The sequence below is a fragment of the Lithobates pipiens genome, unplaced genomic scaffold (genome assembly GCF_037356315.1).
Source record: "Lithobates pipiens isolate NorthernLeopardFrog02 unplaced genomic scaffold, aLitPip1_a1.2 Scaffold_10, whole genome shotgun sequence".
NCBI lineage: Eukaryota > Metazoa > Chordata > Amphibia > Anura > Ranidae > Lithobates > Lithobates pipiens.
Window position 1 is genome coordinate 78,212,906 of NW_027507686.1, and position 17,945 is coordinate 78,230,850.

Genomic DNA, 17,945 nt, shown 5'->3' on the forward strand with positions numbered 1-17,945 from the left:
TCTCTCATGGGTTTTGGAATTGATCCAACGAAATGTTGAATCTGTACATACTCCCATTCCTTTAAATTTTTCCATCTATACTTCTCGATTATTTCTTGTTTTAACATCAAACTGCCCCGTGAAATTATATCTTTTAATTGTATATTTTCCATTTGTTTACCTAATTGAGTGCCATTTCCTGGAGTGAAAAAATCTGTGCCCGCTAGTGGGATTAGTGGGGAATTATAAACCAATTTCTTTCTCCGATATAGTGCATCCCATATTTTTAGTGTTATTATCGTGATTTCGTGTGCCTTATTTGTGCCCTTTCTAAATCTAAATTTTGGCGGAATCCAAATAATTTTTTTTAATTGTGTGCCAGTTAGTAACTCTTCCATTTTTACCCATTTTTTTTCAGTGTGAGTATTTGCCCATTCCACCATTCTTGCCAACGTGATTGGGGTGTAATATCTATAAATATCTGGCAAGGCCATCCCCCCGTTTTTTTTTTCTAGTTAATATATTATAATTTATCCTCGGTTTTTTATTTTGCCACATAAATTTTAAGAAAAGTGTTTTTATTATTTTAAAAAAGCTATGTGGAATATGGATTGGGAGCATTTGGAGTTTATAGGTAATTTTCGGTAAAACCACCATTTTTAACAGATTAATTCTACCTGTCCATGAGATTTGATGCGTTTTAATTTTTCCTAACACTGTTTTAATGTGGCGAGATACACTTGAGACATATGTTGCAAATAGCAGCAGTGGGATCTGATGCACTCGTCTCAAAAAAGGTCCACACCTAAGAACTTTTGTAATAACGTGCAGAGGCAGCGCCCTTCACAGGTGGAGCTCTGCGGTGTGATTCAGTCAGTGTGCTGCAGAAACAGAACAACACCAGCAATAAGGGGTAGCTTCAGGTATATACTGTGCAGGAGGCACACTACACCCACTGTAACTGCTGCAGATGCCTGTGTTACAGAAACAGAACAACAACAGCAATAAGGGGTAGCTTCAGGTGTATACTGTGCAGGAGGCACACTACACCCACTGTAACTGTTGCAGATACATGTGTTACAGAAACAGAACAATACCAGCAATAAGGGGTAGCTTCAGGTGTATACTGTGCAGGAGGCACACTACACCCACTGTAACTGCTGCAGATGCCTGTGTTAGAGAAACCGAACAACACCAGCAATAAGGAGTAGCTTCAGGTGTATACTGTGCAGGAGGCACACTACACCCACTGTAACTGCGCTAGGTTAACAAGCAAAGATGACACTGTCCCTGCCTATCCTGCTCTCTCCCTGCACGCCAACACACTACACAAGGCCGCCATGCTGGCTGCTTTATATAGTGTCGGCGCTGTGATTGGCCAAGCATGCGCTGTCACAGTGTATGCTTGGCCAATCATGAGCCAGCAATGCACTGCGATGGTGCAGTGCATTGTGGGCCGTGAGCGCCACACGAATATGGCACGAACGGCCCACAAAGTTCTGGATTCGCCGAACAGGCGAGCAGCCGGTGTTCGAGTCGAACATGCCTTCGACTCGAACACCAAGATCATCCCTAATCACAAATGAGTTAATTATGGACTGAATTATGCCGTCACTTTCATCTGGGGTATAATGGATATATGGTGTGTTTTTTTTCCTGTAAAAATACTCTGCATTTTTAATTCTATAATGCTGCAGCATATTTTTATGGATTGTTATATTTAGTGAGATATATAGTGTTAAATAGGATTTACTATATTCCCTTTTTGCATACACCTGTTATACTGTGTATGTGGCCCCTCCCCCTACATTTCAATGAAGCCAATCTTTTTATTTTGTATCAAAAGCTGTGGTTGATTCTTCCCTTTTTTGCTTTCATGGGACTCTCTTATCCCTAATTTTCTATTATATAGTGTTTTTTGCTTATGCGGTAGGTATCCCATCTTTCATTTGGCGATTTGGCTGATACTCTATTTAGGTGAAGGTGGATTCTAGGACAATTTTTATTTTTTTGTGGATGGTGCTTGCCCCCCACTCGAGACAGCCCATGCTCGCCAGCCCTCATTTTCCACTCACAAAAGGCAAATAGGTGAGTGGAAAATTTGAGTGTTGATGTAACACAAGTAACAGTATGTATGTTCACACAACAATAGTTATGATGTAGGTGAGACCCTCTATTACTACATAAAGCAGGTTTTTATTTTTCATTTATTCTGGAAAATGTAAAAGTATTTGGAAATATGCTCTAATTAACATGTTCAGACTCTACCTATAGTATATATCTGAGTACAGAGGGTGATGATGGTCTGTAAGATAAATTATAAAAGTTTACGTTGTACTGAGAGGTTCCTAGGCTCTCTTTGAATTCCCCACTGTGCCTCAATGTTGCCAACGGCTGCAAATGCCCAACAGGATCCACACTGCCCCTGTTAATGAAATAGAAGCATTTATAATAAACAGAAACTATTACAAATCTTTGAACTTGTGAATAACATGAGTATTAACATGGATTATTTAATAATAACAAATATCAAAGCCTTTAGTCTGCGGTGTTTTTCATTGAAATGCTTCCACACCTATATTTCTGAATAATCTTTTTCAGCCTTTAAAACAGCTGTGGTAACAACAGAAATTGAGAACCTAAAGCGTAACTACACTGCATCTGAGTGGCACAAACGAAAAAGACTATTTAATTTATTTTTAATATTCAAAGCAAATTCTCCCATCCATCCATGTCTCCATGCTTTATTTTGCTGAGAATTCACTTTGGAAAACAAACCCTAGAATTTCTGGCTGGAGCAATCTTGAATAAGGGCAGATGATATATTTACTTCCTAGAATCCATCTGCCCTTAGCTCAGGTATGCAAGCAGGGATTGTGCTTAGCTTAAAAAACCCCTCCTACTCTCCTGAAGACTCCTGGGATGTATGACATTTTTTGCCTAGGCCTGGAAAATCAGGAACCGATTGAAGAAGTGTAAGAAAAATGTTTGAAACATGTAAATATGATATACTTTCCTATCTATTTACTAATGCTAGCAACATAAGGATTACAAATAGTCAATGTTGATTGAGAGAGTGAAGTTCCACTTTAAAGTGTAACTACAGTAAAAAAAATTACATAAAAGATGCAGCTGATCAATACCATTATCCCAGCAGTTTTTTCTGAATTAACCCTTACATAGGTTTGTTACCTGTTGGTCCTACCTGTAAAATTATTATTTTTCCATGTTCTGTAACAGGCCAAGCTGTCCAGCAAAAGTATCAGTTACAATTGCAAGACATCCTAGTCTCATCTGCCAAATAGCCAGAGCAAATGTCAACCAACCAGCAGGGTGCACTAACAGCAGTAACAGCAGCCAAATGTAACATGCATATATATATATATATATATATATATATATATATATATATACACTGAGTTTATCGGGACAGGTTCCACTCAGAACAGGCCTTGCCATGGTCGATCAAAGAAGATGAGTGCACGTGCTCAGTGTCATATCCATAGGTTGTCTTTGGGAAATAGACGTGTGAGTGCTGCCAGCATTACTGCAACGGTTGAAGGGGTGGGGGGGTCAGCATGTCAGTGCTCAGACCATATGCCACACAATGCATCAAATTGATCTGCATGGCTGTGATCCCAAAAGGAAGCCTCTTCTAAAGATGATGCACAAGAAAGCCCGCAAACAGTTTGCTGAAGACAACCAGACTAAGGACATGGATTACTGGAACCATGTCCTGTGTAGTGATGGCCGAACGGTTCGCCCGGCGGTCGTTTCGCGGCGAATTTCCGACTTTCGCCGTCCGCGGGTTCGAACGCCTTTTTCCGTCGTTCGCCCCGGCGGACTTACGTGTTTAATGTATACAAGAACTTTAACCTTTCGTGACACGTTTATCATGTGTTACAGGACAACCAATTGAGACATGACAGCTCATGGACACTTGGACATTCCCCCTAACCTATAAATACACCCGATCCGGTGGCCATTTTACATTCTTTCTTCTGTCACTGTAGGGAAAGGATCCTGTGTGGAGTAGGGACAGAGAAAACGCTAGCTATTTGGTACACAAAAGTTCTTTTCAGGACTGGTATAGGTGTTAGGTCAGCAGCCTGAGTTTCTTTTGTCAGTTTAGATAAAGGGACAGAGCGCTGTATGCTGCTATTTTAGGGACAGCTCAGCCAGATTAGTCTTTCTTCATCATCATCATCATCATCATCATTAGCTGTTACTATCAGGTCCACAAAAGAGCTGTTCCAGCTAATCGTTCCAGCCTACTCTTTTTTGCCAATTTGTATAGGGACAGGCAGGAAGCAGTGTGTCAGGCAGTGAGGATAATTTTAAAGACTTGCTGTTACTATTAGTTCCACAAAGGTTCTTTTCAGGACTGGTATCAGTGGTACGGTAATAGGCTTGTACACGTATAATATTCTTTCTTCCAAATATAGAAAGAATATTATACTTGACTGCTGCCCTTCTGCTGCAGTCTGCTAATCATTCACAACTCACTTGTTCCACAAAGCTCTTTATCAGGACTGGTAACTTGGTCTGTCTAGGGTGCTACGGTACATAGGCTTGGGTGCGGTACAGTCTGCTGTTCTGTAAGGACCGCTATCGGTCCACAATAGATAGGGTTGCCGTGCACTACTGCTGACCGCTGCCCTATACTGCAGCAGTCCTTCAGCGGTATAGGGACTGACGCACAGTCTGCTAAACACTAATACACAACCTGCTTGGTCCACAAAAGTTCTTATAAGGACTGGTAACTTGGTATAGGGTGCTACGGTACATAGGCCTGAGTGCGTTACAGTCTGCTGTTCTGTAAGGACCGCTATCGGTCCACAATACATAGGGTTGACGTGCACTACTGCTGACCGCTGCCCTATACTGCAGCAGTCCTTCAGCGGTATAGGGACTGACGCACAGTCTGCTAAACACTAACACACAACCTGCTTGGTCCACAAAAGTTCTTATAAGGACTGGTAACTTGGTATAGGGTGCTACGGTACATAGGCCTGAGTGCAGTACAGTCTGCTGTTCTGTAAGGACTGCTATCGGTCCACAATACATAGGGTTGCCGTGCACTACTGCTGACCGCTGCCCTATACTGCAGCAGTCCTTCAGCGGTATAGGGACTGACGCACAGTCTGCTAAACACTAATACACAACCTGCTTGGTCCACAAAAGTTCTTATAAGGACTGGTAACTTGGTATAGGGTGCTACGGTACATAGGCCTGAGTGCAGTACAGTCTGCTGTTCTGTAAGGACCGCTATCGGTCCACAATACATAGGGTTGCCGTGCACTACTGCTGACCGCTGCCCTATACTGCAGCAGTCCTTCATTGGTATAGGGACTGACGTACAGTCTGCTAATCACTAACACACAACCTGCTTGGTCCACAAAAGTTCTTATAAGGACTGGTAACTTGGTATAGGGTGCTACGGTACATAGGCCTGAGTGCGTTACAGTCTGCTGTTCTGTAAGGACCGCTATCGGTCCACAATACATAGGGTTGCCGTGCACTACTGCTGACCGCTGCCCTATACTGCAGCAGTCCTTCAGCGGTATAGGGACTGACGCACAGTCTGCTAAACACTAACACACAACCTGCTTGGTCCACAAAAGTTTTTATAAGGACTGGTAACTTGGTATAGGGTGCTACGGTACATAGGCCTGAGTGCAGTACAGTCTGCTGTTCTGTAAGGACCGCTATCGGTCCACAATACATAGGGTTGCCGTGCACTACTGCTGACCGCTGCCCTATACTGCAGCAGTCCTTCATTGGTATAGGGACTGACGTACAGTCTGCTAATCACTAACACACAACCTGCTTGGTCCACAAAAGTTCTTATAAGGACTGGTAACTTGGTATAGGGTGCTACGGTACATAGGCCTGAGTGCGTTACAGTCTGCTGTTCTGTAAGGACCGCTATCGGTCCACAATACATAGGGTTGCCGTGCACTACTGCTGACCGCTGCCCTATACTGCAGCAGTCCTTCATTGGTATAGGGACTGACGTACAGTCTGCTAATCACTAACACACAACCTGCTTGGTCCACAAAAGTTCTTATAAGGACTGGTAACTTGGTATAGGGTGCTACGGTACATAGGCCTGAGTGCGTTACAGTCTGCTGTTCTGTAAGGACCGCTATCGGTCCACAATACATAGGGTTGCCGTGCACTACTGCTGACCGCTGCCCTATACTGCAGCAGTCCTTCATTGGTATAGGGACTGACGTACAGTCTGCTAATCACTAACACACAACCTGCTTGGTCCACAAAAGTTCTTATAAGGACTGGTAACTTGGTATAGGGTGCTACGGTACATAGGCCTGAGTGCGTTACAGTCTGCTGTTCTGTAAGGACCGCTATCGGTCCACAATACATAGGGTTGCCGTGCACTACTGCTGACCGCTGCCCTATACTGCAGCAGTCCTTCAGCGGTATAGGGACTGACGCACAGTCTGCTAAACACTAACACACAACCTGCTTGGTCCACAAAAGTTCTTATAAGGACTGGTAACTTGGTATAGGGTGCTACGGTACATAGGCCTGAGTGCAGTACAGTCTGCTGTTCTGTAAGGACCGCTATCGGTCCACAATACATAGGGTTGCCGTGCACTACTGCTGACCGCTGCCCTATACTGCAGCAGTCCTTCATTGGTATAGGGACTGACGTACAGTCTGCTAATCACTAACACACAACCTGCTTGGTCCACAAAAGTTCTTATAAGGACTGGTAACTTGGTATAGGGTGCTACGGTACATAGGCCTGAGTGCGTTACAGTCTGCTGTTCTGTAAGGACCGCTATCGGTCCACAATACATAGGGTTGCCGTGCACTACTGCTGACCGCTGCCCTATACTGCAGCAGTCCTTCATTGGTATAGGGACTGACGTACAGTCTGCTAATCACTAACACACAACCTGCTTGGTCCACAAAAGTTCTTATAAGGACTGGTAACTTGGTATAGGGTGCTACGGTACATAGGCCTGAGTGCAGTACAGTCTGCTGTTCTGTAAGGACCGCTATCGGTCCACAATACATAGGGTTGCCGTGCACTACTGCTGACCGCTGCCCTATACTGCAGCAGTCCTTCATTGGTATAGGGACTGACGTACAGTCTGCTAATCACTAACACACAACCTGCTTGGTCCACAAAAGTTTTTATAAGGACTGGTAACTTGGTATAGGGTGCTACGGTACATAGGCCTGAGTGCAGTACAGTCTGCTGTTCTGTAAGGACCGCTATCGGTCCACAATACATAGGGTTGACGTGCACTACTGCTGACCGCTGCCCTATACTGCAGCAGTCCTTCAGCGGTATAGGGACTAAGAGTTTTGTCACAGGGTGATTTAAAAAATGACAGGCAGAGGAAGAGGCAGGCCCTTCCGCAGGGGTGGTAGGGGTAGGGCAGGAGCAACAGCCTTGAGCCAAAGTGGGAAGTTGCAGAAGGTGCGTTCAATTACTTTAAAGGACGCACCAGACTTGGTTGAGTGGCTCACTCAGCCTTATTCTTCTGCACCCTCCTCATCCTCTCGATCTGCACCCTCTTCTTCACTCTCTGCTATGTGCACCCCCAAAGACACTACCACCAACAACACCACCACCACCACATACCTTCCGCTTGAGTGCAAATGGGGGCCTTCATGCTCCAGTGTTTTAATAGGGACCCCCGTATAAAAAGCATGAGGGTCAAGGACCAGTACTGGGTGGCAACGTACTTAGATCCCCGGTACAAACACAAAATGGCGGAAATGTTACCGCCGTCGCAGAGGGCTGTCAGAATGCAGCACTTCCAGGCCTTGCTTCGAGAAATGCTGCATTCTGCTTTTGCGTGCGCTGGCAGAGGAGCAATTCCCACTCCCAGAGAAGGATTTGCGGGTACCAATCCAACAGCGCCTGCAAGAAGAGGCCGGTTTGAAGATGTGTTGGTGACTTCGGATATGAGGTCATTCTTTCAGCCGACCCATCGACAGGTGTCATCCGGATCCAGCATCAGGGAACGCCTAGACCGTCAGGTGTCCGACTACATTGGGTTAACGGCCGATGTGGACGCTCTGAGGAGTGATGAACCCCTAGACTACTGGGTGGGCAGGCTTGACCTCTGGCCAGAGCTTGCCCAATTTGCAATCGAACTGTTGGCTTGCCCCTCATCCAGTGTCCTGTCCGAAAGGACGTTCAGCGCAGCAGGGGGGATTGTGACCGATAAGCGTACTCGCCTAGCTCACGACAGTGTTAACTACCTCACATTTCTAAAAATGAATGAGGCATGGATCTCGGAGGAATTCAACACATGTGATCAGTAGACCATGTATATGTCTATAAACAATTTTTGGAATCAAGCACACAGACCTTCTTAATTCATTTGGCTCACTTCCCTGACCCAAAAAAGCACACCGTACTATATGCCCCTACCCTCCTCTTTGAAGAGGTTGAGCGGTGTCATATTTCTACTGGGGCTGCTTATTATGAGGGGTTCCCACCATCCCTGTGCTGTGCTGACTTCCTCCTGGGTGTTCTTATTATGAGGGGCTCCCACCATCCCTGTGCTGTGCTGACTTCCTCCTGGGGGTTCTTATTATGAGGGGCTCCCACCATCCCTGTGCTGTGCTGACTTCCTCCTGGGGGTTCTTATTATGAGGGGATCACACCATCCCTGTGCTGTGCTGACTTCCTCCTGGGGCTGCTTACGGTGCTGCTGTCAGCGCTGTATGTCACGGAGCTGCTGTCAGCGCTGTATGTCACGGAGCTGCTGTCAGCGCTGTATGTCACGGAGCTGCTGTCAGCGCTGTATGTCACGGAGCTGCTGTCAGTGCTGTATGTCACGGAGCTGCTGTCAGCGCTGTATGTCACGGAGCTGCTGTCAGCGCTGTATGTCACGGAGCTGCTGTCAGCGCTGTATGTCACGGTGCTGCTGTCAGCGCTGTATGTCACGGAGCTGCTGTCAGCGCTGTATGTCACGGAGCTGCTGTCAGCGCTGTATGTCACGGAGCTGCTGTCAGCGCTGTATGTCACGGAGCTGCTGTCAGCGCTGTATGTCACGGAGCTGCTGTCAGCGCTGTATGTCACGGTGCTGATGTCAGTGCTCTGTATTACGGTGCTGCTGTCAGTGCTCTGTATCTCCTGCACCCTCTTGTTTGCCTACCCTGGTCCCTGACCTTCCCTCTCCTCCATTGCCTTCATTAGCTCCATAGTCCTGAATTGTCAGAACAATTTCCCAAATAAAAAAAAAATGCTTGTAGTTATCGATCCCAAATTCACCTCATACATGTATTATGCTATTGTCCAGGTGGTGGGACTACGTGCTACCCCCTAATAATTACCCCGTGGCCGCAAATTCGACCTAAAGGTTTGCGAAATTCGCCTCCCATTGAAGTCAATGGAGCCCGCGGCGAACGGTCGTTTTCGCGAACGTTTGTGTCCGTTCGCGTTTCGCGTTCGCGAAACGTCCCGTCGGAAGTTCGTCCATCACTAGTCCTGTGGTCTGATGAGACTAAGATAAACTTATTTGGTTCAGATGGTGTCAAGCGTGTGTGGCGTCAACCAGGTGAGGAGTACAAAGACAAGTGTGTCTTGCCTACAATCGAGTATGGTGGTGGGAGTGTCATGGTCTGGGGCTGCATGAGTGCACTGGGAAGCTACAGTTCATTGAGGGAACTATGAATGCCAACATGTACTGTGACATACTGAAGCAGAGCATGATCCCCTCCCTTCAGAGACTGGGCCACAGGGCAGTATTCCAACATGATAACGACCCCAAACACATCTCCAAGATGACCACTGCCTTGCTAAAGAAGTTGAGGGTAAAGGTGATGGAGTGGCCAAGCATGTGTCCAGACCTAAACCCTTTTGAGCATCTGTGGAGTATGGAAGGTGGAGGGGCAGAAGGTCTCTCTCTAACATCCACCAGCTCCGTGATGTCGTTATGGAGGAGTGGAAGAGGACTCCAGTGCCAACCTGTGAAGCTCTGGTAAACTCCATGCCCAAGAGGGTTAAGGCAGTGCTGGAAAATAATGGTGGCCACACAAATTATTGACACTTTGGGTCCAATTTGGACATTTGCATTTAGGAGTGTAGGTACTTTTGTTGCCAGGGGTTTAGACATTAATGCCTATGCGTTGGCTTATTTTGAGGGGAGAGCAAATTTACACTGTTATACAAGCTGTACATTCACTACTTTACTATTACACTGACAATAGGACAATTTTATGGGTGGGAGGGTAATTGCACATCAAACAAAGCGTTACTTGACCTACTGATTACCAACAATACAGACCTGATGACGGTGTCATGGTTATGCAGTGATCTTCCTCTGTTTGCTTACCTCCCCTCATGTGTTCTGACTAAGAGGCCAGCCACTTCCACCTGGTGGTTTTTATAACCTCTCCTCTAAGCATGGCTCCACCCCAGGCCCTATCAGGGAACGCTATATTAACCTGTGCACTGCAAGCCAGCGGGGCTGATCAACCATTGTGTACCATTGTGTGTATGGCTTTCTGTTTCCTGCTTGCCGTGTGCTCTACGTTTGTCTCTGTTACTGACCTTGGCATGTTCCCTACGATTCCTGTCTGCTTGCGACCTTGACCTTTTGCTTGTCTCCGACCATCCCTGTCTGCCTGTGACCCTGAACCTTTGGCGTGTACTCTGTTGTTCCTGTCTATTAGTTGCCCTGACCTCTGCCGTATCCCCAGGCATGTACTGGCCATTGGGACTACAGGGATGGTTCAGTGGGGCGGTCAGGTGCAGTCCTGGAGCCACGCCTCGCTGACAGTGAGTGATCGTGATTTCACTCCTGTTAGGAGAAGCAGCTGCTGTCACTTGCTAGAGAGAGCATTAGGCTTTCTGCTCCCTCCAGCCTGCAGAGGGAGATAGACAGCTGGCAGACGTTCCATCCTCTCTCCCCTTATCACTTGTCACTTATCACATGACTGGAGAGAGGAACGAGAAGCTGCCTTCAAAACTGTGAGTACACGTGGGAGGGGTAGGAAAGGGAGGACACTCTGATGTAAGGGGAAGTGCTGATGGAGACAATCAAAATTAAAGTGGGCCGGCCATGATGAAGTCCAGGGCCAAATTTTTGTCCCAGTCCAGCCCTGCGTATCCTCTTACTATCCTTCGTTCCAGCCTGCTGCTTCCTTCTCCTGTAGTCTACTGTGAGGGTGAATTGTGAGACCCTAGGGGTCGCGACCTGGAGCCAGACTGCAGCGAAGTCCATCCTCACCACTGGAGGCTCTAGCGAACACCCGCTGGCTCTTAGGCTCCGTGCCCTGGGGGAATCTATGCTCCAGCTCCCATTGGGATCTGTGTTAGTGATCCTGTAGACCTGTGTCCTGAATCTCCCTGGGTACAATCCGCAGCAGTCAGTCCTAAGGTCCACTACCTAGCGGTGCACTTCCGACTCCTACGGAGTGCATCTGTCACCTGGTCTCAGGTGACCTGACAGACGGATGTGTAGATACGGGGAAATTTAAGAAACAGCGATCACAGGTCAATTCGTTTCAGTATAAATCACACAAATTGGAAACATAAGGGGAATACAAAGACACTGAATTTCAAAAGAGCCAACTTCCCTAAACTAGGATCCTTGATAGAAGATACTAAATGGGATAAAATCTTAGGAACAAAGAACAAGGACGAAAAATGGGTATGCTTTAAGAGCATATGAAATAAGGGTATTAGCCAGTGCATCATAATGGGAAATAAATGAAAAAGAGCTAATGAAAGTCCTGGGTGGCTTAACTCCAATATAAGAATGCATATAAAAGCAAAGGAGAAGGCATCAGCGAGATAGGGATCATCATCAGCATTCTAACTTTACAAAGAATGCAACAAGAAATATAAGGGTACAATCAGGGAGGCTAAGATAGAACACGAAAGGCAGATAACTGAGGAGAGAAAAAAAATCCCAATAAATTTTTTAACCACTTCCCGACCGGCGCACGCCAATGTACGTCGGCAGAATGGCATGGGCAGGCATATTGGCGTACAGGTACATCCATTTTTAAATGCCGCCCTGCCATCGCGTGGCCCGTGAGTCCGGTCGCAGGTCCCGTGGACTCGATCACTGCGGGGATACCCGTGATATTCTCACAGGGAGGCTGAACGAGGGAGATGCCATTGTAAACAGCAACAAGTGACGCTGATCTCTGCTCCATGTGATTGGAGCAGAGATCAGTGTTCACTAACACAAAGCCCAGCCCCCCACAGTTAATAACACGCCCCTAGGAACACTTAACCCCTAGGAACACTTAACCCCTACACTGCTACCCCCTGGTTAACCCCTTCACTGCCAGTGTCAATTACACAGGAATCAATGCATTTGTATAGCACTGATTGCTTTATAAATGACAATGGTCCCAAAAATGTGTCAAAAATGTCCGATGTGTCCGCCATAATGTCCCAGTCACAATAAAAATCGCTGATTGTCGCCATTACTAGTTAAAAAAAAAAAAGATTAATAAAAATGCCATAAAACTATCCCCTATTTTGTAAATGCTATAACTTTTGCGCAAACCAATCAATAATCGCTTATTGCAATTTTTTTACCAAAAATATGTAGAAGAATATGTATCGGCCTAAACTGAGGGAAAAAAATTTTTTTTATATATTTTTGGGGGATATTTATTATAATAAAAAGTAAAAAATAATCCGTTACTTTCAAAATTGTCGCTCTATTTTTGTTTATAGCGCAAAAAATAAAAAGCGCAGGGGTGATCAAATACCACCAAAAGAAAGCTCTATTTGTGGGAAAAAAAGGACATCAATTTTGATTGGGAGCCACGTCGCACGGCTGCACAATTGTCAGTTAAATTGATGCAGTGCCGAATCACAAAAAGTGGTCTGGTCTTAAGCCAGCAAAATGGTCCGGTCTGAAAGTACTTAAATAGTAAAAAAGGGAGGTCAGATCTTATTGGTCCCATAAAGAATGATGAAGGGAATCTGGTTACTAAGGATGGAGAGATGGCAAAGGTATTTAATTTATTCTTCTCCTCAGTCTTCACAGGGGAATCTGGGATCTTCAGTAATCAAAACTGCAATGTTTTTCCTCATGACACGTCACAGGAAGCACCCTCATGGCTAACAGAGAACAGAATTAGAAATAGACTTGAAAAACTTAAAATTAATAAGTCAATGGGACCAGATGGCTTGCACCCGAGGGTCCTTAAGGAACTCAGTCAAGTAATTGCCAGACCATTGTTCCCAATTTTTACGAACAGTCTACTGACTGGAATGGCACCAGCTGATTGAAGAAAAGCCAATGTAGCACCAATATTTTAAACAGGGCCAAGATACATCCCTGGGAATTACTGACCAGTTAGCCTAACATCAATTGTATGCAAGCTCTTGGAGGGGATGATAAGGGACTATATACAAGAGTTTAGCAATGACAACCGTATCCTTAGCAGAAATCAGCATTGATTCATGAAGAATCATTCTTGCCAAACCAATCTAATTACTTTCTTTGAGGAGGCCGGTTGCCATCTAAATAAAGGAAGGCCCTTAGGCGTAGTGTATCTGGATTTTGCAAAAGCATTTGATACATTTCCCTATAAATGCTTACTGTACAAAGTAAGTTCTGTTGGCATGGACCATAGGGTGAGTACCTGGATTGAAAACTGGCTACAGGGGCGAGTTCAGAGGGTAGTGATAAATGGGGAGTCCTCTGAATGGTCCGGGTGGAAAGTGGGGTCTCCCAGGGTTCTGTCCTAGGGACAATTCTATTTACTTTATTCATAAACGACCTGGAGGATGAGATAAACAGCTCAACCGCTGTATTTGCGGACGAGACTAAGCTAAGCAGGGCAATAATTTCTCCACAGAATGTGTAATCCTTACAAGAAGATCTGAACAAATTAATGGGGTGGGCATCTACATGGCAATTGAGGTTTAATGTAGAAAAAAGTAAACAAATGCATTTGGGTGGCAAAAATATGAATGCAATCTACTCACTGGGGGGACAACCTCTGGGGAATCTAGGATGGAAAAGAACCTGGGGGTCCAAGTAGATGACAGGCTCAGCAATGGCATGCAATGTCAAGCTGCTGCTAACTAGGGATGAGCTTCGTGTTAGAGTCGAACATACGTTCGACTCGAACATCGGCTGTTCGCCCGTTCGGCGAATTCCGAACGTTATGGGCTGTTCGCGCCAAATTCGTGTGGCGCTCACGGCCCACAATGCACTGCGTCATCGCAGTGCATTGCTGGCTCATGATTGGCCAAGCATGCACTGTGACCCCGCATGCTTGGCCAATCACAGCGCCAGCAGCGAGGAGAGCCATGATTGGCCACAGGCAGGATGCCTGTGGCCAATCATAGCTCAGGCTGTGTAGTACACGCCCCACACTATATAAGGCCGCCAGCACGGAGGCCTAGTGTAGTGTGTTGGTGTCTGAAGCAGGTAGTGGGTGTTCTGTGTACCTTCAACACAGTACACACGATCATTTTCGGATGATTTTCGATCTTGCTGTTGTGTAGTGGTTGTTGTCTGTGTGCCCTGACCGCAGTATACACCGCTATATTCGCCTCACCTATATAGCTAGTGATCTATCTTTTATAATAGAGCTTGCAGTCAGTAGTGTTAGGAGCTTGTGCGTGCTGTCTGCGTGCTCTGTACCCAGCACACACCGCTATATCCACCTACATAGCTCTTCGCTATTTGAGCCCACTTGCCATCTGCAGGAGTTATTGGAAGTTGTGTGTGCCTCCAGCACAGCACAGTATACATCTGTATATACCCCTTTATTTCTGGTGTTCTATAAAAAAGGCATCTGCAGGAGTTAGTGGGTTTTTTGTGCTTCCAGCACAATATACACCTGTATCTACCGTTTATTGCTGTTCTCTAATAGAGCCATCTGCAGGGCTTAGTGGGTGTTGTGTGACTCCATTACACTGCAGTTTTACCCAACTCCCTTCAGGCCATTACCATGTCTGGAAGGCCAGCAAGGAGAGGCAGACAGGCGCGAGCCGATAAAAGAGGGCAAGCAGGCTCTGTGTCTAGAGACAACAGTGCTGGTCGCGGACGCGGTGCATTGTCATCAGCACGTGGCCATGGGACATGCTTGTCCTTCTTTTCGGCAGCTGGACATGTTGAACCGCAACATGCCAACGACTTGGTAGAGTGGATGACCAAGCCCTCTTCATCCTCCTCATCCTCTCTTACCCAGTCTCAGGGTACTAGCAAAGCAGCTGCCAACGCATCGTCTTCCCTCCTCTCAATGTCATCATCAGTGACTCCTTCCCTAGACCCACCACGTCCTCCTGAGGAGTCTCCTGAACTCTTTGAGCACAGTCTCGGGTACATGCTCCGGGAGGATGCCCAGTGTTTTGTGGGCTCTGATGATGACACTCAGCTAGAGGAAGGCAGTAGCGTGAGCGCAGAGAGAGGGGATGCTCAAGAAGGACAGCAATCTGGCAGTCATGTTCCACAAGCTGCAGCATACTGCCAGGTTTGCTACAGCGATGAAGAGGGAGGGGATGATGAGGGCACTGACTCCACGTGGGTGCCTGGTAGGAGAGAGGAGGAGGAGAAGGAGGAGAAGGAGGAGGCACATGTCCAACGAGGCAGGATGCCCTCCGGGGGCCAGCTTAGGGGCAGCACACCGACTGAATCACACTGCAGAGCTCCGCCTGTGCAGGGCGCTGCCTCTGCGCGTTATTATAAAAGTTCTTTGGTGTGGGCCTTTTTTGAGACGAGTGCATCAGATCGCACCACTGCTGTTTGCAACATATGTCTCAAGCGTATCTCGTGTGGCCAAAACATCAGCCGCTTGGGCACCACATGCTTGACCAGACATATGTTGACCTGCCATGCAGCTCGTTGGCAAGCGTACCTCAAAGACCCACACCAAAGAACAAAGCTGACCTCTCCTTGCTCCTCATCAGCTGGCATCTCCAACCCCACTAGACCTTCAGTCCTCTCTGAAACCTGCTCTGAGAGGAATGAAGGTGTAGAATTAGGTGTGTCACAGCCAAGTGCTTCCGGGAACTCTGCTAGCGGTAAACCCACGTCCGATTATAGCAGGCAAGTGTCCCTGCCCCAGCTGCTGGACCGGTGAAAGAAGTTCACTCCCAGCCATCCACATGCCCAGCGGTTGAATGCTAGCTTGGCTAAATTGCTAGCACTTCAACTGCTGCCTTTTCAGTTGGTAGACTCGGCCCCCTTCTGTGAGTTTGTACAATGTGCGGTTCCTCAGTGGCAGGTCCCCAAACGCCACTTTTTCTCACGGAAGGCGATTCCGGCTCTCTACCGACATGTGGAAGGCAATGTCCTTGCCTCGCTGGACAGGGCGGTCAGCGGTAAGGTGCATATTACCGCTGACTCATGGTCCAGCAGGCATGGACAGGGACGTTACCTGTCTTTCACGGCCCATTGGGTCACTCTTCTGGCAGCTGGGAAGGATGCAGGACAAGCTGCAGTAGTGTTGGAGGTTGTTCCACCACCATGCCTCCAAAATGCTACTATTGGTTGTGACACACCTCTCTCCTCCACCCCCTCCTCTTCTTCTTCCTCCATGGCCTCTTCCAGTGCTCTGTCCTCAGAACCAGCAGTGCTCCGTAGGCGTTCCAGGGGCTACGCAAGTACGCAGGCAAAACTATGCCATGCCGTGCTTGTGCTGGTTTGTTTGGGGGACAGGAGCCACACTGGGGCGGATGTTTTGTCAGCTCTGCAGGGGCAGGCCGAGAAGTGGTTTACGCCACGCCAGCTTAAGCTAGGAATGGTGGTTTGTGACAATGGCACCAACCTCCTCTCCGCCCTCCGACAGGGACAACTGACCCATGTGCCCTGTGTAGCTCACGTCCTTAACCTGGTGGTGCAGCGGTTCTTGGGCAGGTACCCCGGCCTACAGGATGTACTGAAGCAGGCCAGGAAAATCTGTGTGCATTTCCGCCGATCATTTAATGCCTGTGCTCGGCTGGCTGAGCTCCAAAAGGAGTTGAACCTGCCCAAGAACCGCCTTATATGTGACATGCCCACCAGGTGGAACTCAACGTTGGCCATGCTGCAGCGGCTGCACATGCAGCAGAGGGCCATCAATGAGTACCTGTGCGACTACGGCACCAGGACAGGGTCAGGGGAGCTCGTTTTTTTCTCACCACGCCAGTGGGGCATGATCAGGGATGCATGCACTGTCCTGTCACCGTTTGAGGAGGCCACAAGGATGGTGAGCAGTGACAGTGCATGCATCAGTGACACTGTACCTCTTGTCCACCTCTTGGAGCATATGCTGCGTGGAATAATGGACAGGGCACTTGAGGCAGAACAGAGGCAGGAAGAGGAGGACTTCCTTGCCTCTCAAGGCCCCCTTTATCCAGACAGTGTTGCTGCTGTGCCACCCATCACACAGGAAGAGGATGAGGAGGAGGAAGAGGAGGATGATTGTGTCAGCATGGAGGTGGAGGCTGGCACTCAGCATCAGCAGCAGCAGCAGCAGTCTTGTAGGGATGATTTACAGTCCCAAGAAACACGTGGACTTGTACATGGCTGGGAGGAGGTAGCTGCGAATCATGTTGCCCTTAGTGACCCAGAGGACTCCGGACCGAATGCCTCAGCTAACCTACGCTGCATGGCCTCCCTGATCCTGCAAAGCTTGCGGAAGGATCCTCGTATTCTTCAGATCAATGAGAGGGACCATTACTGGCTGGCCACTCTCCTTGATCCACGGTACAAGTTGCCGACCTTATCTTGCCATCGCAGAGAGAGCAGAGGATGAGACATCTCCGGGAGGCCTTGCAGAAAGGTCTGTGCAACGCGTTCCCAGAGACTGGGAGGTTACAAACTCCTGGTCCTGGACAACGTGTTGCTGAGGCATCGGTCAGAAGGAGCGGTGGAGAAGGTGGCCGTCTGACTGATGCTTTCAGACAATTTTTTAGTCCGCAGCCTCAAGGTATGATCGGTTCCAGCAACCATCACCAGCGTCTGATTTACATGGTGCAGGAATACCTAGGGGCAAGGTCAGACTTG

The 17,945-nt window shown here is 47.5% G+C and overlaps 1 protein-coding gene across 1 annotated transcript in view; it reads right to left on the minus strand.

Annotated features, from left to right (window-relative positions):
- The window catches only part of CTSW (cathepsin W), a 184,859-nt gene that overhangs the window by 131,937 nt on the left and 34,977 nt on the right, over positions 1-17,945 (minus strand). Inside the window, exon 5 of the mRNA XM_077463350.1 lies at positions 2,311-2,404. Coding sequence (XP_077319476.1) covers positions 2,311-2,404 — 94 coding nt within the window. The remainder of the gene's footprint in view (positions 1-2,310; positions 2,405-17,945) is intronic.